At 39.3% G+C, this 27,487-nt stretch overlaps 2 protein-coding genes across 3 annotated transcripts; both read left to right on the forward strand.

Moving 5' to 3' along the window:
- Window positions 1–1,568: 1,568 nt before the first annotated feature.
- LOC105935744 lies at window positions 1,569–14,139 on the forward strand. Its single transcript, XM_036125748.1, has 10 exons — window positions 1,569–1,671; window positions 1,897–1,963; window positions 2,957–3,081; window positions 5,556–5,659; window positions 5,740–5,792; window positions 5,953–6,007; window positions 9,434–9,522; window positions 13,209–13,310; window positions 13,416–13,520; window positions 13,912–14,139. Exons 2-10 carry the CDS (start codon window positions 1,904–1,906, stop codon window positions 13,954–13,956), a joined length of 738 nt encoding a protein of 245 aa, XP_035981641.1. The 5' UTR covers window positions 1,569–1,671; window positions 1,897–1,903; the 3' UTR covers window positions 13,957–14,139.
- Window positions 14,140–16,290: 2,151 nt separating this feature from the next.
- Window positions 16,291–27,065, forward strand: anxa13 (annexin A13). Of its 2 annotated transcripts, none has more exons than XM_012876321.3 (12): window positions 16,291–16,455; window positions 17,920–17,995; window positions 18,195–18,289; window positions 18,375–18,542; window positions 19,251–19,284; window positions 21,764–21,843; window positions 22,053–22,121; window positions 22,218–22,319; window positions 23,265–23,340; window positions 23,418–23,530; window positions 26,025–26,218; window positions 26,252–27,065. In XM_012876321.3, the coding sequence occupies exons 1-11, from the start codon at window positions 16,441–16,443 to the stop codon at window positions 26,142–26,144; spliced, it is 948 nt and encodes a 315-aa protein (XP_012731775.2). In that variant the 5' UTR covers window positions 16,291–16,440; the 3' UTR covers window positions 26,145–26,218; window positions 26,252–27,065. The 2 variants fall into 2 exon arrangements, with proteins under 2 accessions (XP_012731775.2, XP_012731774.2); XM_012876320.3 differs by having other exon boundaries at window positions 16,292–16,455; window positions 18,372–18,542.
- Window positions 27,066–27,487: the final 422 nt, after the last annotated feature.

Here is a 27,487-nt window from a genome sequence, read left to right on the forward strand (position 1 = left end):
GCAAAATGGCTGCCTTCGACAAGAAGTTGTGAATTATTTGGGTGCAACTTGTTTGATGAAAAGCTGAGTCTTGTCTGGCTGCGGCCCGATGACGCTTCTCTCCCAATTAGTGGACGCCTTTGGCTCTGCGTGAGGAGAGGAAGCCACTAGTCTGAGAAATCCCTGACTTCTTCCTGTCAGGCTGCCTCTTCTTCACTGTTATGTAGGTTTTTTTTGGTAATTTAAACCTCTAATATCCATTTTTTGGACTTCTGGAAATCTTAAAGCAATAATAATAATAATAATAATAGTAATAAATCTCTAGAAGATTATTGGTCTCATTAAGTTATTACATTATTTTAGTGATGCTACCTGATCTGAAACAGCATTTTTTTAAAAACCTGATTTCATGTCAGAAGGTGATAAAAAAATGTATTTTTGTTCGCTGCATGTAAATGTCTAGTTTCAAATGTAGCTTTTCTACTATACTTGTGTGAATCAGATGACCTTTTTTGCAAGCTCCAAGAAATTTCATGCCATATTTCTATGCAATAAATATATTTGCATAGAGTTTTGCAATAATAAATATGCTTTCCTCTCGAGCACTTCCTCATTTTGTGACGTTACAGCCACACATTTTTATATATTTTGCATCACAGACCAAGTTCAAAATAGAGTACAATTGTGAAGTCAAAATGAAATTAAACTTGGATTTCAACATTTTTGGACAAATAACAATCTAATAAATGTGGCGTGCTCCTTTGAGAACCTTAGATAAAATCCAGGCTGCTTCAAGGAGCCACCTGATTGGTAAATGTAGTCCACATGTGTGTAATTTGACCTCAGTATAAATATGGTGGTTATAAAACAATGCAATCTCACATTTAGCCATAAAAAAGTCGTTTGCCACAAATTACATAAGTTTGAAAGGAGATGCTTTGCCCAGCAAAGACCAAAATTAACTATTGTGGCCTACATCCAAAACATTATGTGGAAAAAGAAGAAAAAACAACAACAGTGGCTTTCACCCTGAACACACCATGAGGCACGGTGGTGGCAGAACGCTGCTGTGGGGAAGTTTTTCTTTAGCAGTGAAGCTTAACATGGAGTGAAGCTTAACATGGAGAGATCCTGGAAGAAAACCTTTTGCAGGCAGCAAAATACATTTATTCAGGACTGAATATGAACACAAGCCACACATGATTCACATAATTTGTTTATTTATTCTAAAAACAGGTTGAATTTCTGTAGCATGTTATAGTTTTGTAATTATGTGGTTGTGACATCATAAAATGTGATAATATTAAACTGATATGAATAGGATAGATAGATAGATAGATAGATAGATAGATAGATAGATAGATAGATAGATAGATAGATAGATAGATAGATAGATAGATAGATAGATAGATATCCTTCAGGATGGTTGGGCTATGACCAGCCTGCAGCTTCTGTTTTAGCCATGGAGCGCCCTCTAGTGGTGAGTACATTCGGCGCCGTGATGCGTAATGACGCACATGACGTAGGATTCGACGTTTCTAGGATGCTTTTTTGTTTTGTTTTAAGTTTTTTAGTATTTTCAACGTAAACAAACCAAACGTTTGGCTGCCAGCTGCCATCGTCCTGCTGGCTTGCTCCCTGTTTGTCATTATCAGCCTTTTCAAAAGCCACAGACAAGCTTAAACGTGCAAGGTAAATATGTTCAAGTTTTCAACACAATTAATGCTTTTTTTTAGGTTTGGGGGGAATCAAACGAGTAAAAATGTACTTTATTGTTGATCTTTAAAGTCTGCAAGTAATTTCAAAGGTAAATACTGGGATAGAAACCCCCCTATAATGCATACATTTGGATTATAATGTGATTATAAGGCTATGTGTTTTTGGCATGTTAATGACTGAGTGCTTCTGTCTGTTTAGGAAAAGCATGGAGCTTGAAGGAATCTCACAAACACACTGTTCTCAGTGCCCAGCGCCTTCTGCAAAGGTGAGCAGTTCGTGAAATACTGTAAATGAATTATATACTGTATATATATATATATATATATATATATATATATATATATATATATATATATATATATATATATATATATAATATACTGTATATATATATATATATATATATATATATATATATATATATATATATATATATATATATATATATATATATATATAATGCAAATGCATGGAATGGTTTTGGTAAAATATTTTTTTTTCTACTCCTTTAGTTTTTGTGGTGATATTTGTTTGTTTATTTTGAACATTTCAGCATGCAACAATAATAAGAAAAAACTCTAAAAAGTGAATACATTTTTAGCTTGAGAAGCCCCTTCATTTTTTTATAGGTCCTTCTTTGCCTTCCTTGCACAACAAAATAATGTGCAACTATTTACACATTAGATGATAAAGTTGGAGACAAAACCAAATTTGGCTAATCAGCTCCATGTCAGTGAATCAACAGCGCTGCTCACTGTCAGAACCTGAAAACATAATTTCACTTCTAGTGTTGTTCAGTACTGTGTGAATGGAAATAAGATAACAGATGATGGGAAACGTGTTTATTTCCCAGGATTTATTCCAAATCCTATCCATCCATCCGTGTATCGGGTTCTCTGTCATTTTATGCAAATTTTTAAGATGTAAAAAACTGAGCTTTATTCAAAATTAATAGATGTTGGATGTGTCTCCAAGAACACTTCTTGAAATTGGATCAAAAGGTGCAGAAAAACTGAACATATGGCTGAGGGTGTGTAAACTTCTGGGATGAGGTTTTTACTATTTTGTTTTCTTTAACTTTTTCCCCAAAACAGATTTGCTAGTTTTTATCTTGTATCATGTCACATTTAGTTCTGAAATACAGTAAGCAATCATGACTTAATCTTATAATTCACAAACCCCTGGCGTTTTAACTGGAGTGTGCACGCTTTAGAAATCAAGTGTCTGCTCCGGTGATGTCATGATCGGATCTCCTCAGGTCAGGAGAAATGTGGAGGTGAGACTCGTGGAGTCCAGGAACAATAAGATTGAGCCGGCAGCGTCCGGGCCTGAAGTGTTCCTGCAGCTTTCTTCCTACGCGTGCAAGGACTGTGGACTCTGCATGTAAGTGGCGTACGCTCCGAAAGTTCCCCCTATGGTGTAAGATAACCGTCAATATAAACGTAAGCGTAGGTATCTGAATTTATAAATATAAGTGAATAAACGTGAATACTTTTAAGATTTGTATTTGTTCCTGGTTGTCAACTCATGACATGTGATATTAAATGTTTCATCTGTGTAGAAGTTACGAATACAAGTTACAGAGTTACAACTTTGCAACAGTTCCAATTTACGAGTACGAATCCCAAATTTACAAGTGCAAATCTACAACCCAGGGCTGGACGATATAGAAAAAAAAGCATATCGATAAAATAGAAATCATATTGATCAATGTAGATAATTATCAAAGATTCAAAACATGTGCAGCCCTGGCCATTTTATGCTGTTGCTTAGTGATCTGTTTTTATATGCAGAACACACAAACTCAACCCTTTATTCAACCAACTTTTTACCACAACTGCAAGTTTTTTTTTTAAAAAAGCAAAAAGAACACGTGCTCTCTGAACCCTTTGAAGGGGGCGGAGCTTAGTCAGGAGAAATGTGGGGGCATTCCTGGGACTGGGTTTGTGATTGGTCGGGAGGATATATTATTAACCTACATGACAGGCTAGAATGCTTAGGGAAGGAAAACTTTTATTCTACTGAACTTTTTATTGACCCCTATTTTCTATCATCAATATACGTCTATTTTATTGATATATATTGTTATTGAATTATCATCCAGCCCTACTACAACCCCTTAAGAAGCTGTTTCACACTCCTCACCAGTGGGTGGCAGCACTGCCCTTGAATGTTTTTTTAACCAGCCACCATTAAACGAGAAGAAGAGAAAGAAGACATAGGCCGTTTCTCAATATGCGTACTTGAGCGGTCTCGTGTGGCTCATCAGCCCCAGCACTGTTCCAAATGCCAACAACACCAGACCAGAACGGACCAAATCCGCCGAGGTTGTTCTCGCCCCGCCCTCTTTATCGAGCCTGCATCAGAGCAGACTTGTGCGTTCTTCAGACTGTCCGCTTTCCCAGAATGCACCGCGGCATAATTTTCTTTATATTTTTTGGCCTTTTTTTAGATATTAAAAATATTATTGTTTTAGTAATGTTTTCAATGAAATATGGTGCAGTGTATAAATAGTTTTGTATGTTAAAAAAGGCTAATGACCTAATTATAATTTATTTAACACAAAATATTACCTCTCACGTTCAACAATGAATACATTAGTCATACAATTATTTCAATATATGATCAATATGGATGGATGATCAATATAAGTAATAATTTATTATCATCTAAATACTAATTTTAACAAGAGGTGAAATGCAGCAGATAAGCTGTGTGTGTGGTGATGTCACGCTTCTGTTCCAACCACTGAGCTATATAATACACTGTAGTGCTAATCACCGTCTGTTTGAACGAGTCGCTTTGAAGCCACCAGCCGCCATATTGGTACTCCCTATTTCCCCCCAGTAACTAGGGAATATGTGCGCTACAGCATCGAATAACAAGGATTTTCTCATGTTCAGGGGGGGCTTAAGACTTTTAAAATATCAAATGTCATATACTTTTATGTTATGTTCTAAAAATATCAAGTACTGAGAAAGTCATGTGCTGAAATATTTTGCATTTTATTCATTTAAATATATGTTTAACATTTATAAATATATAAATAACAATATACAAAAACATATATTGACATATGTGTATACATATATATACATATATACATATACACATACTTATATATACATATATATATATATTTAATATGAATAACATGTAAAATATTTCAGCACCTAATTTCCTAGTACTTGATAGTGTTAGTACATCCACTGACTGTAAAATTACCTGTGAAACGTTTTCACTCAGCCAGAAAACTGCTTGTTATTGCAACCAAATCCTATGGGATTCTGTGAGAGTAGGGAGTAGCAAGATGGCGGCCAGTGACTTCAGTTTTTCGGCAAAATCAGCACTCCAGTGTATTATATAGCTCAGTGGTTCCAACACACAGAGATACGTTCTCCATGCTCCCGTTCTCTCCAAGTCCGTACTTCCTGTGTTCTTGCCAACAACGGACTTGACGAGAACTCGAGTCCGTACTTGCGTTCTTGTGAATTTATAAGATAAACGGCAAAAGAAGACAGCACTCGGATTCCCACAGATGAAACATGGTGTCAACTGTCATTACTGCCACCAACTGGTTGGGTGTGAAATAGCTTCATCACGGGTTGTAGATTCGTACTCGTAGATTTGTGATTTTTGTACTACTATTTTTGCCAAACTGTGACTTTGTAACTTGTATTCCCATAGATGAAACATCTGATGTCACACGTGTATGTAAGAGTTGGCAATCTTAGACGTATTCACGTTTTTTGGCTTACATTTACAGATTCAGAGACTTACGCATAGGTTTATATTGGCAGTCGTCTTACCCCATATCCCCCTGACATGTAGTCAGTGAATAACCTGGGTGGTTTCAGGGCTCGAGACTGTCAAGATGAGGGTGAACGCGAGGACGGCGGCGATCAATGCCCCTGTGCGGTCGACGTAAGAGGGGAGGACAAGCAGCACGCAAGAGACAAAGGCAGGTTCACTCCTCCGATAGCAGAGCATGTTTTTACTCCAGGCGCCTGTCTCACCCTCCGTCATCGCTCTGTCTTCCAGCGGCGACTGCTGCCGCGCAGACGCCGAAAACAAAGCCCAAGGCCAGGGCGCAGGTGAGTCACAGCTGCGCCGACACACAATGCGAATGGAGTCGTGTTTAAAAGAGAGGGAAACAAAAGGGAGACGATTTTAAGTTTTGACGTCACGGTTGCTAATCACACAATTCCAACAGTTTCCACCAGAAGCTAAAGTCTGCTGTGTCTCTGCCTCCAGGTGACGCGCGGGCAGCGGAGTGATGGCGACGAGGAGGACTCTCTCAGGGACCAATGTGAGATCATTCACGCTCTGTTAGTCACTCGCTGCCATTCGTTAGTGCTGGGAACACCTGAATCATAGAGCCACTATAGCTATTCATCCACAATGCTGCTAAGTAACGCTGAATGAACTACGGAGTCCTTCAAAACTATTCAGAACCCTTAATATGTTCCACGTTTTGCCACATTACAATCTGCCATTTATTTTATGGATTTCCTTTGATAAACCAACACAAAGTGAAGCCTAATTGTGAAGAGGAAGCAAAAACACTGACAGCTTTTATGTTTTTTTTTTTCAAATAATGGAAAAAAATGCAGTGCAAATGAGGCTCCACCAGTAAATAGACTCCACCTGTGTGTGATTTTATCTCGGTATGAATGCAGCCATGCTGTGAAGGCCTCAGGGGTTTGCTAGAGAGCTTTAGGGAACAACAGCATCACGAAGACCAAAGGAATCAGCTGACAGGTCAGGGATAAAGTTGTGGCGAAGTCAAAAGCATCGTTAGTTTATAAATCAACATCCGAAACTTTGAACATCTCAAAGTGCTTTGCTCAATCCATCTTCTGAGACCGGGCATTGAACTGCAAACCTACAAAGACAGGCGCGCCGCCCTGAACCAGCAGGCCGGGCAAAGAGAGCATTCATCACAGCAGTCGCCTCTGGATGAGCTGCAGAGGTGCATTACTCCAGTTCTCTCCACATATTAGGGCTTCTTAAGTGGCAAGAAGAGAACGATTGCTAAAGCAAAGCCTTAAAGGTATATAGCCACGTTATTTGATATTTGTTTTAATTTATACATCAATAAATCACTCTGGTTGCATGCAAGGTTTGTCAGAAGATTATCACATCCTGCTGCCGTATTCGCTGTTGTTTTGGTGTTTTAGGCTTTGTTTTAGCTCATTTTGATAGCTCTTTGTGTATATTTATTATAACAACGAAAGTACGACACTGCGCATGTGCAGCGGGGGGATAAACAAGGAAGCAGCTAACGGCTATTAGCATCTCCCAGTGAAGTAATGGAAACAATGCAGAATGGTCCAAGATACAAAAAAAAAATGCAAAAAAAAAATATATATACAATACCAAGAGGGAAAAGACTGGAATAGTGCTGAGAATACAGTATGAATGTTGGTGTTCACTGCAGCAGAAACTAAAGCTGTGACCGCAGAGTTGATTGCCGTGAGTAAACATCCTTATTACTGTGATAGTAGAACCAGCAATGCTCTTCTTAGTCTCTACAGCCTGAAGTACAAACAACATTGTAAACTGATTGATTGGTTGATTGATTGATTGATTGATTGGTGGTTCCGTTTATGAACAGGAATTTTCTGTGAGAATGGCCTAGTCAAAGCCCAGACTTAAATCTCATTTCAGTTTTTAGGGACATAAAACTGGTAGAAACATACTTCCAAATACCTGCTTCTGTAATTTCGGATAGAGAAATGATTGACTCTGGGAATCAAACGCTCGCCTCACTTTTTAGATGTTTTTTAATTACAAATGTTGAACTAACAGGAATCCTTTTGCATTTCTGCACTAATTTTTGTTGATCCATCACATAACTTCCCAATGGAGCATCTCAAAGCTTGTGCCTGTGACAAAGACAATGTAACATTATGACTTTCTAAAATTGGCAAAGAAAAGGGGAAAAAAAACCTGAGAAACATTTTCAGTGTATTAAACTGGAACTGTGATAGAAAAATTGCGTATTATCGCAGCTTTGAATGCTTTCTGCCATCAGACTGAACGTAGGTACAGAAGTCTCTGCTTCCATGGTGATGCCGTCTCCTCCGCTCACTCTCACTCACGCTGCACACATCCACCGACGGGAGGCCTGGGGGACGACCGTCTTATTGTGAGTGGGCTTTACTACTGTGGACGGAGAGCTGTGGCTCCTGCAGAAAGGCTCCCATGTTGCTGGAGGAGTAGGTGGAGGAGACTGGAGCTAAACAGGACCCGCGCCCACAGCATGCAGTGAAATATGCGTCTCAGCTAAAAGGATTTTGCACTTAAAATTGGCTGTTAATCTGTTGTAAAGGAAGAAAAGGGGACAGCATGGAGTCCTACATTGTGGAGCTTCATGCTGGATGTTGGAGACATAGGGGTTTAGTTTTAAAGCGTTCCGTCTCCGTCGCTGAGTCGGCTGAAAATAGCCAAAGTGATCAATTTAACATGTTTTGCAGGACTTCTGAGCATTGATCCGCTCCACAATGCAGCATCCTGCACTCCTCTTTGCACCTCTGGTAAAGTTGTGTAAAGTTGTGGATGGATGTGGAAAAATTCAACCTTTACTTTACTAGGCGACGGAATATTAAATCACAATAGCGCCCTAATTATTGCAACTCCCTACAAAATAAATGTAACAGTGGTATTTTTTGATCAAAGCGTCCAGGAGGTTCTGACACCGACGCCTTTTTTTTTTTTTGTGTGCCACTATTCAACTCTTCAAAATGGGAAAGATAGCTCAATCTCAACAACAAAGATGTGGGTTGATTTCTATTAACGATGGCTGGAATAACAATGAGAGTTTTAATGAATCAATGCTAATTATTATGATAACGATAATTATGTCACTTTGGGAGTCAGCCCTGATAGAAGTGATGAGAAGGCAACGCAGACCTTCTCATCATTTGGCTACAACCTCCAGGCACAAAGCATGAGCATCAAGTGGATGCAGCAGGTGGTGGAGGGGCCAAAAGGACATGGTCGCAGTTAATGATGATGCAAATGCTCCTTTCACTTAATTTTTTCATATATATATATATATATATATATATATATATATATATATATATATATATATATACATGCACTCTTTTTGGAGTTTGTTTTTGTTCCACAGATGTGCAAGTGACCATATATAGTCACTCCGTCATCCTTGATTTCCTGTTATATCACGTCTTTTTTAATATTTAAACATTTCATAAGGGGTTCAGCTTCAGCAGCAAACACTCCGGCTGGGTTCGGATGTGAAACAACAGATGAAGATGTGAAAAGCACCTCTGCTAAGTACGATGGAGGGTCCGCAACGTGCACTCCAATCTCAGTGGAGTGCATGCCACGGCAAACGCCTGCGGACTCTAACAGAAAACTATGAAATGGGTTGTGATTGGATCTTTTTTCCAGGCTAATTAGCAAAAAATAAAATAAAAAAATTGTGTGGCAAGTAAACACAGGACTGGTTTACCGACCTTCTTCCATTGCGCTCTGGGTCCTCGGACCTCAGTGCTGGATCTATTGAAATTAAGGCTTTTTTTTAACATCTTTAAGAAGATTTTGAAGAAGTGTGGCACGTGCTGTAAATACCCGTCAAACGAAGCACGCCGCCTTTTTACATTTCACTGAACTTTTGATCAGTTCCAGCGTAATTATCTTAGCTCTGAACCTCTTAGCCACACACAGGACTTCCATCCCGTCACTGAATAACCTTTTCTCGCAGGCCCTGTGTCGTTAATACGAGTGACCGGGAGCGTAAGCTGGGCCGACGCCGACCCCAGAGGGAGCGCGTCTCGTCAGGCTACAGCCTCTGTAAGTTCCACACTGAATCTATTCATAGGTTCATACGTCACTGTTGGCCCTGATTCTGTGGGTTTGGTGCTGAGAAACTTCTTTGTTTTTAAATGTTGCCGCTGTTTTCACAGAGTTCCTGTTGATTTCTGTCGCATTTTCAAATCAATAAATATTGACATGTAAAAATCGTATCACACGAAAAAAAAGGGAGAAACAGAGGCTAGCCTGGTGTGTGTAACAGCTGGGAAGTTAGCATTAAAACCAGAATGCTGACTCAGAACAGCCTAATTTTAATTCAGTTCAATTTATTTATATAGCGCCAATTCATGAAACATGTCATCTCAAGGCACTTTACAAAGTCAAATTCAATCAGATTATACAGATTGGTCAAAAATTTCCTATATAAGGGAACCAGTTGATTGCATCAAAGTCCCGACAAGCAGCATTCACTCCTGGAGAAGCGTAGAGCCACAGGGAGAGTCGTCTGCATTATTGATGGCTTTGCAGCAAGCCCTCATACTGAGCAAGCATGAAGCGACAGTGGAAAGAAAAACTCCCCATTAACGGGAAGGAAAACCTCCAGCAGAACCAGGCTCAGTATGAACGGTCATCTGCCTCGACCGACTGTGGTTACAGAAGACAGAGCAGAGACACAACAAGAGAGACAAAAAAGCACAGAAGCACACATTGATCCAGTAATCTGTTCTACATTAGATGGTAGTAGCAGGTGAGCCGTCTTCTCTGGATGATGTCACAGTTAACAGAACGCCAGACCAGGTGTACCTTCTATGAAGAAAGAGAGAGAACAGAAAGTTAAAGCAGAAATGACAACACATAATGCATAATTGAAGAACAGTAGAACTCTATAGAGTGAGAAAGTTAGATCCTGGTGTCCTCCAGCAGCCTAAGCCTATAGCAGTAAAACTATAAAGGTAGCTCAGAGTAATATGAGCCACTCTGACTACAAGCTTTGTCAAAAAGGAAAGTTTTAAGATTAGTCTTAAAAGTAGACAGGGTGTCTGCCTGACGGTCCAAGTTATTTTAAGTTACAGCCGATCATTTATTTACCCAGCAAGACAAGAGGTGGAGGTTTCATCAGGGTCCTCATCAGAGGGACTTTGACCTCTGATAGAAACCAGTAGGAACGTCTCTGGGAGCTTCTGGCTGGATTTGCATCATGATGTTAAAAATATCTGGTCCTTAGTTCAGTGAAAATTAAAGCGTTTATTCCTAAAGTAGCTTCACACATTAAAAGGTCCTCCAGATCAGCACATTGCTGCAGCCGGTCCGATTCTACGTGTAGACAGAAAAAAGGTGTTGCTCCATAAACCAGGAAGATATGATTCATCTACTGGTGCCAGTGAGACGTGGTGGTAAGCGTCCCTCTTCTCTCCCTCCTTCCTCTTCTCTGCCTCGACTTAGTAGAAGTTTATTGCTCATGTTTTTGACTCAAACCCGTTTCGCAAACATTTTGCATTTTTACTAAACCGAAAATGGCAGAAAGAATTAATACTCAAAATCAGTTCAAATTCTTTTAATAAAAAAGCTATATTTGCAGTCTTGTGGTATTTTTATTACCAGGACTGGATTACATAATTTTATTATGAGTTAAAGTACTTTAAACATGTTATTTATATAGTTCCTATTAACTGAAATATTAATCCTCACACCAGGGGAAAGATTTGTGTCTAAGAAAGATGAAGCTGTGTTGTATTTTAATCGCCTACATGTTAAAACCCTTTTTTATTTACAGAAAGTGTTTAATAGTAAATACTAATGGTTCACATCCTCAGTGGAGAACAACAGATTTTATTATTTTTATTATTTTGAAATTAGGATTTTCTTTGTATTTGGAACAATGGCTGAAAAGATGCAGAACAGCTTCATTAAAAGGATCATGATAACAGATGAATTTTAATCAACTGTTATGAAACCTTTCATCATAATTAAAATAGATAAAATGTGTTTTAAGGATCTTACTAAGATTTAAGCTTTTTTTTTTTTTTTTTATATCCCAGGAGCTGTCATTGTCTCCTTCAGCGAAATGTTTTTTTCCTCCCATTAAGCATAAATTCTGTGAATTTTCATCCCTCAATTCAACCAATTAACCCCAAGGAAAAGTAAACCTTTTTTGTTTGATTGACGATAATTTACATTACTGTGAATATTATACTGTTTTGGGTGCTGGGCTGATTGCGGATATCCAGTAAAAGGATCTGACGCTGTGAGAGACACGGGTATCTGGCTTCCTCCCTGGGTACAAATAAATAAATGAAACTGATGGAGTTTTAAATTACGCTGTTTAAAAGTTCATCACATCAGCCGAGGAGAGACTGCTCCTTTCTCGTTGAGGGTTTTTATTGACAAGAGGGCAAACAAATCTTAAAACGATTGAGTTCACATCTAACCAGCTTATATGTTCTGGCTGAAGGGAGCAGCTCCTGCTCATAATAGAGAACATGGCATGGGTCAGATAGGAGCTGTTGGTGCAGTTTTCAGCTCTGATTTTTTAAAAATAGCAGCTGGATGGACTGATGTGGCGTGACCACTAGATGGTGGTGTTGCTCATTAAAACATGCGGTTTAAAACTCAGATCCTATTTCTTTCTTATTCAATTATTTTTTAAATTCATTTTAATTGTGTTTTTATGTGTCTTCTACCATAAAAATATTATATTAAATATTTAAAACAACCGGTTTTGCAGTTTTAGCTGCAAGGGGGCACAGTAGGTAGCACTGTTGCCGTGAAGCAAGAAGGTCCTAGGTTTGAATCCGAGCCTGGGGTCTTTCTCCATGAAGTGTGTGTGCGTGATTGTTTGTCCTGAGTGTCTCTGTGATGCACTAGTGACCCATATGTATACGTGGGTATGTGTATATGTGTGTGTGTGTGTGTATATATATATATATATATATATATATATATATATATATATATATATATATATATACACACACCAGAATGCACATTGATTTAGATGTGTGTGGTTTTAGTTTCCTTCCTTCCTTCCTTCCTTCCTTCCTTCCTTCCTTACCTCTTTCCTTCCTTCCTTCTTTTCCTCCTTCCTTCTTTTCCTCTAAGAGGGCTTCCTTCAAGGATTCCTTCCGGGGGAAGGAAGGAAGGGAGGAAGGGGGGAATTTTCTTCGAAAGGAAGGAGGGGAGGGAAGGAAGGAAGGGGGGAAGAAAGAAAGGAGGGGGGAAGAAGGAGGAGGGGGAAAGATCCTTCCTTCTTTTCCTCCTTCCTTCCTTCCTTCAAGGCCTTCCGGGGAGGAAGGAAGGGAGAAGGTTTCCTTCCTTCCTTCCTTCCTCCTTCCGGCCTTCCTTCCTTCCTTCTTCCAGGAAGGAGGAAGGAAGGAAGGGGTTCCTTTTTTTCCTCCTTCCTTCCTCTTTCCTCTTTCTTCCGGCCTTCCTTCTCTTCCTTCCTTTCTCATTTTCCTTCCTCCCTTCCTCCTTTCCTTTTTTCCTCCTTCCTTCCTTCTTTTCCTCCTTCCTTCCTTCATTCATTCATTCCTTCCTTCTTTTCTTCCTTCCTTTCTCATTTTCCTTCCTCCCTTCCTCCCTTCCTTCTTTTCTTCCTTTTTTCCTCCTTCCTTCCTTCCTTCCTTCCTTCCTTCCTTCCTTCCTTCCATCTATAAACTTGTACTTCATCAATGAGTTTGTAAAAGACGATCCTTTCCAACAAGCTAACTGTCTCTTTTTGCCGTCAGGACGGAGCCAGTCTGGATCCCTCAGACCTTTGCAAGCAGCTGCACGAAATGAAACTACAGACTGAGAGGGAGAGAAGGAAAAACACCAGGGATGTGCATCAGGTTTGTTACCTCAAAGCGACGTTAAAATTGATAACTACATGTCAGGTTGTTGTTTTTTTTTCACTACATGTTCAGATCTAGTTTAAAGGTTCTCTTTATCTGCAGCCCTGCATCCGGGGGCTGCCGGGAAGCAGAGCCCCAGACTGTCCCCTGAGCGGGGCGAGGAGGACCAGGTGCCTCCACACAGCAGGGATTTTACCACAAGAGCAGGTGACCAATGGCACGCTGCGCATCGTTGCCTAATTAGTGCTGAGACGGCCTCGTGATCACTGAAATTTATCCTTGTTTGGTCGCAGCCTCTTCATGTTTTTAAGTCTAGGGTGGAGGAAAAAAATACAGAAAACAGTTTTTCAGGCATTTTATGGTTTTCCAAAAAGGTTGGTAAATTCATAAGCCGCCACCCGCGTTGTTATTTTAAAATTAAAACCGCTTGTGACCTCTTTTCTCCCCGCGTCGCACTGGATCAGCTGAGTGTTGACAGTAGCAGGCTGGCAGGCTCCAAACAAGAAGTGTTTGAGGTCCTAACAGGAGGGGTGGGGTGCTTTGTCAGCGTGACACGACAGCCTGCAGATTCTCAATGCGTCCTTTGTTCCCTCCACAGATCCGAGTTAAAGGCTTCAGCGGGACCCCCTTCCGCCTCCCGTAAAGCGAGGAACACGACACCCTGAAACAGGGACCCAGTCTGTTAAATGGCCCTGAATCCATCCTATTATTACTGTAGTAATGTCGGTTCTGTGCATTTATTCAGTAATAAATACAAGGTATTTCAGCGGCGTATTGCACAAGAAGGCAAATAGAAATAAAAGTCATAAAAAAGTTAGAGCTCTAGCCGTGTGCAATGGTTTTACAGGTGAATATGTGAAAAGTGTGGCATGCTTTTGTATTTAAGCGAGGTGAGTTTATTTGCTCAGAACGTTTCAGCAACGAGACAATTTAAGGTGATTTACAAGATATAAAGGTAATGAAACATAACAATGTACATGGCAGTGGCATAATAAAGAAACATAAAGAAAGGTTGAAGTGCTGAAGTTAATAGTTTAAATGATCTATCAAGAACATACATAGTTTTAATCTTGATTTAAGAGAACAGCCTTTTTTTTCTTTCTTACATTTTTCCTGAAGTTTGTTCCAGATTAGTGGAGCATAAACATGAAACGCTGCTTCTCCATGTTTGGTTCTGACTCTGGGGAGACTTGAACCTGGTTCCTTAGTGTCAGCGTTCTGGATCACCTGCAGCTGTCTGATTGGCTTGTTAGGAGGCAGACCTGCGATGAAAGGTAACGCAGGGATGGGTTCTGCAAGATCCTGCTGAGAAATTAGTCCTTTAATCCTGGGAAGAGGTTCAGGTGACAAAAAGCCGACTTTGTGATTTTCCTTTGATTCTTTTTGAAAGTTCACTACACCCAGATTTTGGTCCTGATCAGAGGTTACTAGCTGAAGCAACAGAAAATGCTAACTTTTGATCACCTTTGGCCAAAAATTTAAAATACAAAAACAAATTATTTTTTACTGTTGCTCAACTGCATTTTTATGCAACCACCTCTGTGTAATTCATCTCAGTATAAATGCTGCTGTTCAGTGAAGACTGCTGAGGCTCATTAAAGAACGTTGGTGAAGTTTAAGTCTGGTTGGTTTGAGTTTTGTCTTGTCTAGGTTCTTGTTTACTGTTAGTTTATCCTGTTTTGTCATCAGTTTTAGTCTTAGCTTTATTTTCTGTTTTAGGTCTGTTCCTGCCTTGCCTGCCCAACTGGACTGTTTGTTTCTCTGCCGTTTTTGGATTTTGTTAATAAATTTTCTTTTACCGAACCTCTGCTGGTCTAGTTGAATTCTGGGTCCTCTGCTCTGATTCATGACAGGCTCATTAAATTAAATTTCACCTGAGGACTGCGGACCAGAGACCTCGCTGTCTGAAAGCTCTTCTTTCAGGGTAAAGTGGGCTGATATTTCAGAGGCAATATGTTGATAGACTACCAGAGGTGGGGACTCAAGTCACATGACTTGGACTCGTGTTCAGAGACTTGTGACTTGACTTGGACTTTAACACCAGTGACTGGAGACTTGAATTGAACTTGAACCTGTTTGCTTGAAAATATTTTACCCTAACGATGAAGACATCTGTCATTTAAAAAGTGCACACCATTAATTAATTTCACTCAATCGGTATTTACAAACGCAGACCATGTCTCTCTTTGCCCATTCTGTAATAATTTGTGAGTGAGCTGCAGCACAGCCAGTCAAATTAAGCAGATTTTAAAAATAGAAAAAGTAAAAAAAAAAAAAAGCTAAGGACAAAAATGCTCCAAGGAGTAATTTTGTTTGGGTCCGAATATGAAGTTCTGCTGTTGCACTTTTCACTGAATATTCTGGGAAAATGTAGTTCAATGGAGGACTATTCTGGAAGCTGAGTTTAATTTGACTGCTTTGCAAGGTCAGTTGTACTGGTTTCATCACATTTTGAAATAAATAGTGATTTAAAAAGAACTCATGCTCTATTATTTACATTGAACATGTATTCCAATATTATTAAAGAGACTAAAAGAGAGTTCGTACTTGAGACTTGACTTGGGAATGAGGATAAAGACTTGAGACTTACTTGGGACTTGCAAAACAGTGACCTGGTCCCTCCTCTGTAGACTACTACTGAACGAATGCTGGATTTGAGATAAAAAGTGCTTTTAAAAGATTTCTGATGCATTGAGGTTTGCTAATTAGTCTTTTGTTTAGATTATGCAGTAAGAACATCATGTTGTAGGTGGAAAATGCTTTGAAATAACTGTTGTCTCATGTGTGTGTGTCACAAAAAAAACATTTTAACAAATGGGAATTATTACACTTATTTTGAGCCACTGCATATGAAATAGTTACATTACTATATCACTTAATTTTACTGTTGTGAGATATTTTATATTACTTTTCGACAGTTCCGGGGACGACGTCACCGTCGGTGGGGAACGTAACGGTTAACGGTCCGCGGTGACGTCACGCTCCGGCTCCCACTTCTTTCCCACTCGCACTTCGGACACTCGGGAGGGGACGAGTTTTCCCCAAAAAGAAACCCGACCGACGCCGACGGACCTCTGCTCTGCCTCCCTAAAACCCTCCGCTGCCGCCGGATAAACACCGAAGAAAAATGGGCAACTGTCAAGTAGGTGCCGTTTGGAGTGTTTTACTCCATGAAAACGGTCTCATTTATGTCGGTTTTAGTCGAACGGTCCGGATTTTTTTTTTTTTTTTTTTTAGTGCGTGACGCAACTGATATTGGTATCAGTGGCGTGTACGTTACGTTTTCTTGCGTAAGCTGCTCGTCGCTCTGAGGGAATATAGAGTTTTGCTTCTGATTTATAAGATGTGATGTTTCTTTAAGAGGTAAACGGCACCGTGAGGCGGACGCCGTGTCGGGCTTTACGCAGAGGAAACGACCACTCCTCTGCAGAATGCCCCGTTACAAGGGCGGGGGTCTGGCTCACGGGGGGCGTTTGATTTATATGCCAGGGCGCCCCGGCTCTTTTCCAGAAACACAGAAAATCTGGCAGATAAATCGTAGCTGATGTCAACGTGGATGTATGACGTCACAGCCGAGACGTTTAGCTGTAATTAATACATGAAACAGTAGTTATGAGAATGAAATCTATAATTATAAGATTTAAATTCATAAAAAAGAGAGATAAAAGTCATACTTATGAGGTTTAAAAGTCAAAAGTAGCTAATAAATATAGTCATGAACATGAGCTGTATAGAATCCTAATTAGGGAAAAATAAACTGATAGTTATGAAGTATAAAATTAGAGTAATACAACATAGTCAAAATGAGGGTCTAAAATTATGAGCAATAAATAAAAAATCATTAATGGGAAATACAATATAAACGAAAGTATATTTATAGGATTCTAGGGTTTAACTTTTAGATATGCAGTTCTAACTATAGTCATAAGACAAAAAGTCATGATTTGGAGGAAAAAGTCATTATTATTATTAATTATTGTTATTATTATAAAGTATAGTCAAAATTTCTGAGAAATTGTCATGATTCTGAGATTTTAATTCATCATTTTGAGATACAAACTCACAATTATAAGATAATGCAAGGATTTTGAGTTCAAAACTTAAAACTGAGACTTTAAATTTTCCAATTAGTTAATTCATTGGATTTATAACTGTTCCTTATGACATACGCAAAGCCATTTTTTCACCCAAATACTGAAAACAGGTTTTCACACTCATCCTGTACCCTTCTTAGTCATAATTTCTCCTATTTCATTCATATTCATAGTACATACAACATTAATTGTGATATAATTTTTAGGTCAAAAACAAAAGCCGCTGCATTTTCAGTACAGACAAGAAAGCCTGAGCTGTTCTGTACATCAGTGGCTGTAGCCTTTAATTTGAAATAAAAAAGTAAATCAACTCTTCTTGAGACTTTTTCAGCCTCTTAAACCGCCCTTATCACCCGACCAGCTTTGTTTTAGGACTTTTGACCTTGCATTTATCAACCCAAAGCCCTAAAACAACCCCCTCCCCCCTCCTCCGCTATGGATCTCTGCTGAACTGCTAATTGGTTTGATGCAATCAGCATCTGTGGCACAACAACCTGATTATCTCCCTGCAGCCCACAGTTTTCCCCTACGAGGATTTCGACGTGGTGGCAGACATCAAGGCCATCCGCAAAGCCTGCAAAGGGTTCGGTAGGTTGGAGATGTTCTAAATGTTTTATTTTTCTGCGTTTAAGATGATAGAAGAAGACATGAAGAAGCACATAAATGTGAACTGGAAGCTAACGATACGTCAGCATTTTCAAAAACAAAACAGTTTTAAGCATAAAAACCTGAAAGCGTGTGATTCCTGAGTTGTTTTTGTTGTCTTTTTATTTTTTAATTTTTTCAGGAACCGATGAGCAGGCCATCATTGACATCCTGGCCAACCGCAGCGCAGCTCAGCGTCAGGAGATCAAGGCGGCTTATTTTGAGAAATACGACGACGTGAGAACCTTTAGAGTAAGCGGGTCCACATCATGTCTCTGTTAAGATTGAAGGCTTAACGTTTTGTGTTTTTGTACGAAAGGAGCTGGTGGATGTGTTGAAGAAAGAGCTGTCGGGGAACTTTGAGAACGCCATCCTGGCGATGCTCGACCCGCCCGTCGTCTACGCTGTGAAGGAGCTCAGGAAGGCCATGAAGGGAGCGGGAACCGACGAGGACGTGCTGGTGGAGATCCTCTGCACCGCCACCAACGCTGTAGGTCGCCAGCTCTGATTTTACAGCAACTCTTGTTGGAAGGGTCGATTTATTGTGCAAAGGAGGTTTCATGTAGACCTGGACGTGTTCTTTAAAGGCAAACCTTTTTGCCTCGCATCTTTTCTCCTTAGCTCTGGATATTAATAGGTTTGTCGTCAGAGGGAACAAAAAAGTTTCCTGCAGCTCATTGAGGATTGCTGCCGGCCTCCAGGAGTTTCTGTCTTCTCCTTTCATCAACTCAGGAGAAATGTCAGATTTTTGCTATCGTTTTTTTTTTTTACTTTCCTCCTGTATGATACTTTAGTGAGGAGAAGATTTTTTTTTTTTTAACCTCTGCATCCTCTCGTTAAACTTTGGCTGTAGCCGAACGGTGCATATTTAGCGGAAATCAGGAAAATTCAACTTGAACAGCTGAATTTTATTCCTGGTTAATCAGATTCTCTGTAATTGACGTCAGATGCGACCTCAAGATGACTGAATGTTGAAATTAAATCAAAAGTTCTGTCCATACGGTCTTAGTATAAGGCTGTGCACAGTTATGCGGTTTCTCCTCTAACTGATTTGTTTGTTTTTCAGACCCGCTGTGAAGGATTTTTCCTCTACAAGCGTTAAAATTACAGCTCATGTTCTAAATCACCAGAACATTGCAAAAAAACCCCCAAAAAAACGTTCTTTTAATGTGTCTGTGTTGTCGTTTGCTGCCAACAGGACATCGCCATGTTTAAGGAATGCTACTTTCAGGGTAAGTTGTGCGTTGCTGTAATGCACTAAACCTTCCCTCCACTGCTATGCTTGTCAGTGTTTCCTGTTTCTGTATCGGGAGCTTCTCAAGGAAATAAGCAAGCGTGACTCATTGCGGGCGACATTAGTCTCATTCAGACTGAGCCGCGGCGTACTGTAGGGTCAGACTTTGTTTAGTCAAGGCCCATCCTGCTCCAACTTCCCCTTTAACACAGCAGACAGCTGATTGATGGCCGTGGTTAAACGCTAGCCTGGTCCAGGGCACTCTGATCAGCCTTAAAAAGTAACTAAATTCTTCCGATCCATTGATTGCGACTTCGTTGATTAAAGCTTTTTTGTTCGTTTTTAGGGTGGAGCTTTGTATGCATGAAGAAGACAGACAGAAAGTTACTTGTTGGTGGTAATCGTCTAATGACAGAGTGCAGAGCCGTTGTTTTCATCGTCCCGTCTCGCTACAGTTTAATTATAAGGATTATAATTATAAGGGAGTCTGTTTTGCTCCTGCAGTCTCTGACTGTATTGTTGTTTTACAGAATTAAATGACTTTGCCGTGTTACTGTAAGAAAAATTAAAAAAAACTTTACAGCGAACATTAATGTTTGTCAAGAAACGTTGAATCTGGATGTTTAAATGAGCTGCTTTCCTTATTACTCCTCTGTAGATGACTGGTTGGACCAGATTATTGATGTCAAACATTTCTTTAAATCCTTTCATGTTTTAAGCATTTATTTTTTTATCAAGCTTCTGTACTGACTGCTTATTTAAATCTTCTCTCAGTTTAGTTTTTGGTTGATATTAACCAGCTGCTCTATTTTTAAATGCAATGTTACGTTGGTATATCGGGAAAATGTATATGTTGTGTAAAAATCCACCGATGAGAATTTTGTGGCCAGTTTTGTAAGCTATGACCTGCGGTGGCGACTTTAACAGTTTCCATGAGCTAAATACTAGATCAGAAAAAAGATCATTATTTACTTACATTATCAGTTGGGGCGACGTCATGTAGTGTGTGAGACAGAGCAGTTGCTATTAATAAAATGTCAAATTCAATACAGATACTAAGACAAATACTAGATGCCATTTTTGATGCTGTGGAAACATTATTTGAAGGCCTAAGTTTTCTTTTTCCTGGTTAAAGCTAGGGTCGACGATTTTTCCGGAGGTTTCCCCAAGTCCCTTTCTGAATAACTGCGCACGGGCAAGACGTCTTACCTCCTCTTCTGCTCTTCAAGGGGATTAAAAATCTCCCAGATCCACTCTGGTCTTCTTTCTTTCTACTGAGTCCTTCCTTTTCTTCTCATAAACATGAAGGTGGTTCGCTTCTTGCGACTCTCAGCCATGTTCAAAGTCTACTGTGAGAGCAGCGGAGCTAAAATGAGCGGCTAACACCGAAGCTAACTGCTAAGCTAACCGCTAAGCTAACTGGATACGTAAACAATAGAAGTGCGCAGCCAGCAAGCGGAAGCTATAAAGGAAAGAGCACGGAGACTGGTGTAACATCAGCACGTCAGAATGACTGACATGTGGGACAACCAATAGATAACTCATAAACCAGGAACTCGATGGACAGAGAGCAGAACAGAAACTCTGACAAATCTCTGCTTTTCGGACCGAACTGGAGAGATTGAGTAGTTCTTACAGGCCTGCAGCTCCTACAGAAATCTATGTTTTAACCTCCTTTTTCTGAATACATAATGTATTTATTACTGTCAGGATGGAAGAACGATTTTACCCAGCATTAAAAAAGTCTTTCTGAACAGGATTACCAAAAATAAGATTTATTAATTGGATAAAATTAACTTTAACTTCCGTTATTAGGGTAAAACTATTAAGTTAAGGGACAACTTAGCCCGTTTAGAGAAAAATATCATCTAAGTGTCACTTTGCTGTTTGGCAAAACAGTAAACAAGATAACGTGCAGTAAAAGTGTTAATCTGTGCTCCTTTATTTCAGTCGTGTGTTTATTTTATTAGAATTATTTGTCTTTAATGTGCCGCTGTGCGCTTCCATTTGCCTTGAATTTGCCTTGAATTTGCTGATGGTACAAATTAATTTCACTACTGAGGGACAAATAAAGGATCGTTCTAAAATAAACAATGCTACTAAACAAACGCGGATCTGCCACATACGACGTGCGTTCTTCAGTGCAAACCAGGATCTCGAGCTGCCGCCTGATTTTATGTAACATCCAGATTTTCTGACATCCTGATTTGAAACAACTCACTCTGTATTTAATGAATCTATGCAACAAGTTTACTTTCTGAAATTCTACCGTTGCGATATTCTTTTTTTTTTTATTTTTTTTTTTTAGATATATTCATAAAATTAGAGCAGTATCTGAGTTCGTACAGCAAAAGCATTTTTTTAAACAATATAAAAACGTTACTGCGTGAAAGCTGATTTTTCCTTTTCAAGCATTATTTTTTTGTTTTGTTAAAGCAGCTAAACTAATAGTTTGACTCTGTCGTTTAATATCGTAGTGCATGAGCGCGATCTGGAGGCAGATATAGAGAGCGATACCAGCGGGGAAGTTAGAAACCTCCTCACGGCTCTGCTGCAGGTAAGACTCTCCTCTCTGCTCATGTAACTAAACTCCCATCAGCCCCTGCAGTGAAACTGAGCTCACTCTCACTGTGGCCCTTCATAGCCCTCACACACACACACACACACACACACACACACTGGCCTCTGTCCAGACAGCCTCTGATTACCAGCCAGAGTCATCGAGTCTGACAGAACGATCTCACCGCAGAGCTGCTCTTCTTACAGGGAATCAGGGATGAAAGCTACGAGGTGGACGAGGACCTGGCGGAGCAAGATGCCACCGCCCTGTTCGAGGTGATGCTTTCATCCTCCGCCCGATTTAAAAAAAAAAAAAAAAAATAAAAATCAACCGACCCCGGTCGGCTCTTAACCAACGCTTGTCTCCTGCAGGCCGGCGAAGGTCGCTTCGGGACGGACGAGTCCACCTTCAGCCACATCCTGGCCACCAGGAACTACCTGCAGCTCCAGGCCACCTTCAAGATCTACGAGCAGGTACGAGCATCGTGTGTTCACTGACCACACAACGAAAACGTCACGCCGTCTCTTCCGCTGCACTGCAAAAGCAGAACTAGAAATAAGTAAAATGTTCTTAAAATTAGTGTATTTGTTCTGGATTTGAGCAGGTAAATAACACTATTTGCCAGTGGAATGAGATTTTTGCACTTAAAATAGGAACAATTCATCTCCATCGTCTTATTTCAAGTGCAGGATGTCTAATTATCTTATTTTAGGGGTCAAAATACTCATTCCATTGGCAGGTAATCTTATTTACCTACTCAAATCAAGGATAAATACACTATCTTTAAGAACATTTTACTTATTTTTAGATCCGTTTTTGCAGTGTGGCGAAGCGCGCTCAGGGCCCACAGGATCATACGGCCTCTACTGTACTCCGCGGTGGAGATGAGATGCTTTGCCGAATAATCTGTATAGTTTTAGTCTTACATGAGCAAAGCAGACAGTTCCAGTTAAAGGGCCAGCAGCGTTTAACAAAGCTGACCCCCTAGATGCCACTCCTGCTACAGATCGATAGAAGTGAGCTTCTGGAGAAACGTTCTCACCCTCCGCCTCACTCTGTGTTGTAGCGAGATCATTTATAGCTAAAGCCTCGTTTATCACAGTGTCTTAAAGTCCTTAAGCATCTTAACTTTTGCGCTGATCTGAGCAAATTCTTGCGAGAAGCCATTTTCTTTTAAGCCAATAACTTCTGTACATTGAAACACATCCACCTACCTGTCTATATTTTTTTTTCTGCAAGAAAATATTAATTTATTTTCAGTTTTTAATACAATTTCACCAGAAATGTTTCTAAATGGAGTCTGGCTTCTCATTTCAGCCTTGACACGTCTGACCCAATCTCAGATCATTTTTATGATGCTTGGCCGTAAAAACAAAGATACTCTTTTAGCTGTGACTCAAATACCTTTCTACTCGTAGCTCTCGGGAACAGAGATCCTGGACGCCATCGAGAGCGAGACATCCGGGACCCTGAAAAGATGTTACAAGGCTCTTGGTGAGAACCAGGTGGAAGGTTTTGAAGATTAAGAACATTTCCCCAAAGGTAAAACCTAAACTCTCTTCGTCCCACAGTCCGCGTGGCTAAGAATCCGCAGCTGTACTTCGCCAGACGTCTGCACGATGCGATGAAAGGCGCAGGGACGGATGAAGACACCCTGATTAGAATCATCGTGTGCCGCTCCGAGGTAATTACGCTGATGCCCAGCAGGTGGAGCCAAAGCTTTAAAGAGATGCACATTTTTTAAAGAGCAGGTTTGGTCTCATGGTGCCCAGGCAAAAAAAAAAAAAGTTAAAAAACAAAACAACTGGACTTCTAATCTAAAGATGAAACCATCCAAGAGGCTTTCTCAATTCAAAATGTCTTTCCCCCACTGCTTTCTGTCAACATGTCTGCATGAAAAAAAGGTTTTCTGCTAGGTTAGATTCACATAAATCATTTTAACATGGAGGGCCCTAACAGCATGACCAAAGATAGGTGAAATGGTTTAGTGGTCTGGCTAAAGAAATGTTTTATTTTAAGTAAAATTAAAAGAATGGATGATTTTTTTTTAATGGTGAGATAATGAGGCTTTGTTGGCGTTGTTGCTTTGCAGCAACATGGTTTGAATCCTGACTGGTTTCTGTTGTCCCCCTGCAGCAGCCCTCCATCACGCTTCAAATGCCAAACAACATTCAAAACCTGGGATTAGGCCAGGAAATTCATTAGTACAATGCACAGAAAGCATTTCTCTTTAAAAATACATAAAAAAATTATAATAATAATAAAGAAATAAATATTGAAAATAAATAAAGAAATAAAAAATAAAAATAAAAAAAAGCATTTCTCATTGTTTGTTGATCTCCACCTGTTATTTTTGGACAATATAGATAATAAAATTTTGGCTATAGCTCAAACATTTATAGTGAATAAATTGCAAAAAGCGAACTAAAAGTAAGTAAAAATTCTTAAAATGTGTATATTTTCCCTTGATTTAAGCAGCTAAATAATAGTGTTTGCCAGTGGAATGAGTGTTTTTACCCCTAAAATAAGGTAATTACATATCCTGCACTTGAAATGAGATAAGGGTGATGGAATGTTCTTATTTTAAGTGCAAAACTCTTATTCCATTGGCAAATATTGTTTTTTAGCTGCTCAAATCAAGGAAAAATACACTAATTTCCAGAAAATTTTACTTACTTTTTGTTCCCTATTCGCAGTGCATAGAGTAAACATTTTGTATCAACATGTGAAAATGTTCCTTGATTAACTGAAGGTAAAAAATTATTGAAAGAGTATTAAATTTTACTTGGTGGAATCACGAAGGAAGTCTGTCAACAGACTTGAAACGACTTCTCAGAGACGTTTCAAAACCATATTTAACTGATAACTGTATGGTGGTTCTGTACTTTAAATCTTACACTGAAGAAACTAACCTGTGTTGTTTGCACTTGGCATATATACACACGACACAAACGTACAAACACAGAAGTTAGGGATTTTCTTTTGGGCATTTAAATTTTTTCCTTAAACAGAAACTCAAAAGTCCATCTATTGTTTATTTTAAATAGTACACAAAAAGCTACTTAAACAAAGTAACAACTCACAAATATAAAACGACTGAGGTGAAAGCTGTCGGAGTTGCTGAACCCAAAGTTATCAGTTGATTTTCTAGCATCAGCTCTGAGTTATTCCCTGGGTCAAGGTCTGAACATTTAGAAAATAGCAAGGAATACCAGATTCAGTGTCATTAGCCAGTTATGGTGTGTATTAAACTTTTCTGATAACACCCAGAGTGTTAACAACACAGTGTGTGTTAAATTTAAATACAAATAAGCAGTAGAAAACTTGCATTGGACAAAACGTTCGGTCACTAAAGCCCAGGGTTCCCGCAGATCCTTAAAAAGTCTTAAAAGGCATTGAATTCTGTAATGTAAAACTAAGGCCTTAATTGGCATTAAAATGTGTTAAATCAGTCTTTCTTAAGTCTTAAAATTGTTACCAGGTCATAATTAGGATTTTATTTTTGTAATCCTTACCAAACAGAAAAATAATTGACACAATTAGATATTTTTTTAATTTACCAAACGGCTCAATGTAACCATTATTGGTTCTGTCCCGATAGCGGAACCAATAAAAACTGTTGCGGCTGGACCATAGCGGCGAAAAAGAGTTGGCACTGGTTATGTAGTGGTTTTAAAAACTGATTTATAGTTTTATTTTAGTAGGGAACAAAACAGTTTGTGAATTCAGTTCAGTAGTTGTTAAAAATATATCTGCTATTTGTGTGTTTTTTTTATTTTTAGCTTTCTTCCTATATGGAATGTTTTTCAAAATTTTAAGCATGTCTACTGGGCCAGAAAGTAATGTTTTATGTTAAAATCAACATTTGGGTGAAGTTGTCGCAACCTGGTTTATCGTGAAGTTGGTCTTAACTTTTTATTTCAAGTGGCATTAAAAAGCCTTAAAAAGTCTTGAATTTAACTTGCCTTATGCTGTAGGAACCCTGAAAGCCTCCCCATGATGAGACGCCACCCTGGTGTGTCAGAGGGTCACAATCGGGTTTCTGGGACATAGAACCGAATTATTACATGTTTAAAACCAGCTGATTGGAGTATAAAAAAAAAACTCAAAAAGCTGTAAAATGTTTTTGTGTCAAAGCAGACGTAACGCAGATCGTTGCCCTACGTTGTGCCCAACAGTACGACCTGGAGACGATCAAAGACATGTACCTGGAGAAGTACGACGTGTCTCTGAAGGACGCCATCAGAGACGAGTGCGGCGGTGACTTCAAGCGCCTCCTGCTGGCCATTTGCCACTAGAAGCTGCAAACGTTTTTCTGTCTAACACACCAACTTTCCTCAGTCCCTGTACGGCATTAAGGAGGGAGCAGGAGGGCGCAGAAGTCATGGAGTTATTATTATTATTATTATTATTATTATTCACTCCTAAATGTGTCTCTTATGTTCTTTGTTCACATGTAGGACCCGGCTGATAGTTACCGCCCATTTTTAGCCCAGATTTTTAGCCCTAACTCTTAACATTTTTACCAACAGCAAGATTTCTGTGTTTCTAACGGCCTATAAAAGCCGCTGAAGACGCACCGATGCAAATGCAGCTGAGGTGACGTCATGAGATGCTTCGGGGTTTTGATAAGATAACAACTTTTTAACGTAAGGCCGTGTTTTAGCTACACCTCCTTCTGCTACACCCTCCACTCCCCCAAAGACCTCTTTACCCTTCGCTGCTGCTACGACTTAAGCAATCACTCCTTACGGGATGAAGTTAGTGCTTTTAAATGAAGGATCAGAAGGTTTGAACGATTAATGAAGAGTGTTATGGAAGAAGTTACTGAAATGTTACCACAGAAGGTCCAAAACAGAGATTATGTGTTTTTCATCGGCTGCTTGCTGAAGGAAATTATCAGAGCTTTCTAAATGTTACATTATTTTCATCCTAAACTACAAGACCCTGACAAATCAAGTACACCTCATCGTATTACACCTGAATATATCCTTGTTTTGTATTTTATTACTAACAGAGATTAGTATTAATATATATAACTACAGAGTCGACTGTTCCAGAGATTATGTTAAACTGTTTTTAGATAATCTGAATATTTAACTCTGAAATAATTGGATGTTGTTTCTTAGTTTCCATCTTTGGAAGTTGGAATTTGTTACACCCGTTTCCAATCTGTAGCCAAAGAGTTTTAACCTAATAAAGTTCACTGTGTAATCCTCCGTTCTGGTTTTATTTCATTTCTTGGTCCAGTTTTATCAACTTTTACAGCAAACCGGTTTTACCACAGAGAAACTTGAGTCGGCTTTCTGCAGCTGATTTTAAAAAATGGCACATATCTGTAGAGCTAATACACAGGCGCATCTTTATAAATTACTGTAGTTAAAAAGAAAGAAGTGTATTGAATTCAAAAAGACAACAATGTTTGTTTGCTAATGTTTATTTGTGTTAATTTGGATGATTATTATGGTTTACAGCCAATGAAAAACCCAAATTCAGTTTATCACATAATTAAAATAGCTATTACAAAACACAAATAAAATTTCATTACTAAAGAAGCAGATTATTAGCAGAGAGATTATGAAAAATATAAATGTTGGGTTTCCATTAAATGTTAGCTACAGACACCAAAATTGACGGCAAT

Source organism: Fundulus heteroclitus, chromosome 21, assembly GCF_011125445.2.
Source record: "Fundulus heteroclitus isolate FHET01 chromosome 21, MU-UCD_Fhet_4.1, whole genome shotgun sequence".
NCBI classification, from domain to species: domain Eukaryota; kingdom Metazoa; phylum Chordata; class Actinopteri; order Cyprinodontiformes; family Fundulidae; genus Fundulus; species Fundulus heteroclitus.

Excerpts from the sequence above, each read along its gene's own strand:
- anxa13 (XM_012876320.3), top strand. Across the intron at positions 18,543-19,250 it reads TCTGCACCGCCACCAACGCT|GACATCGCCATGTTTAAGGA; the intron begins GTAGGTCGCCAG and ends TGCTGCCAACAG. Across the intron at positions 23,341-23,417 it reads AAGATGTTACAAGGCTCTTG|TCCGCGTGGCTAAGAATCCG; the intron begins GTGAGAACCAGG and ends TTCGTCCCACAG.
- LOC105935744 (XM_036125748.1), top strand. The coding sequence starts at position 1,904 with ATGGAGCTTGAAGGAATCTCACAAACACACTGTTCTCAGTGCCCAGCG. Across the intron at positions 9,523-13,208 it reads CTCGTCAGGCTACAGCCTCT|GACGGAGCCAGTCTGGATCC; the intron begins GTAAGTTCCACA and ends TTTTGCCGTCAG. Across the intron at positions 13,521-13,911 it reads GGATTTTACCACAAGAGCAG|ATCCGAGTTAAAGGCTTCAG; the intron begins GTGACCAATGGC and ends TTCCCTCCACAG.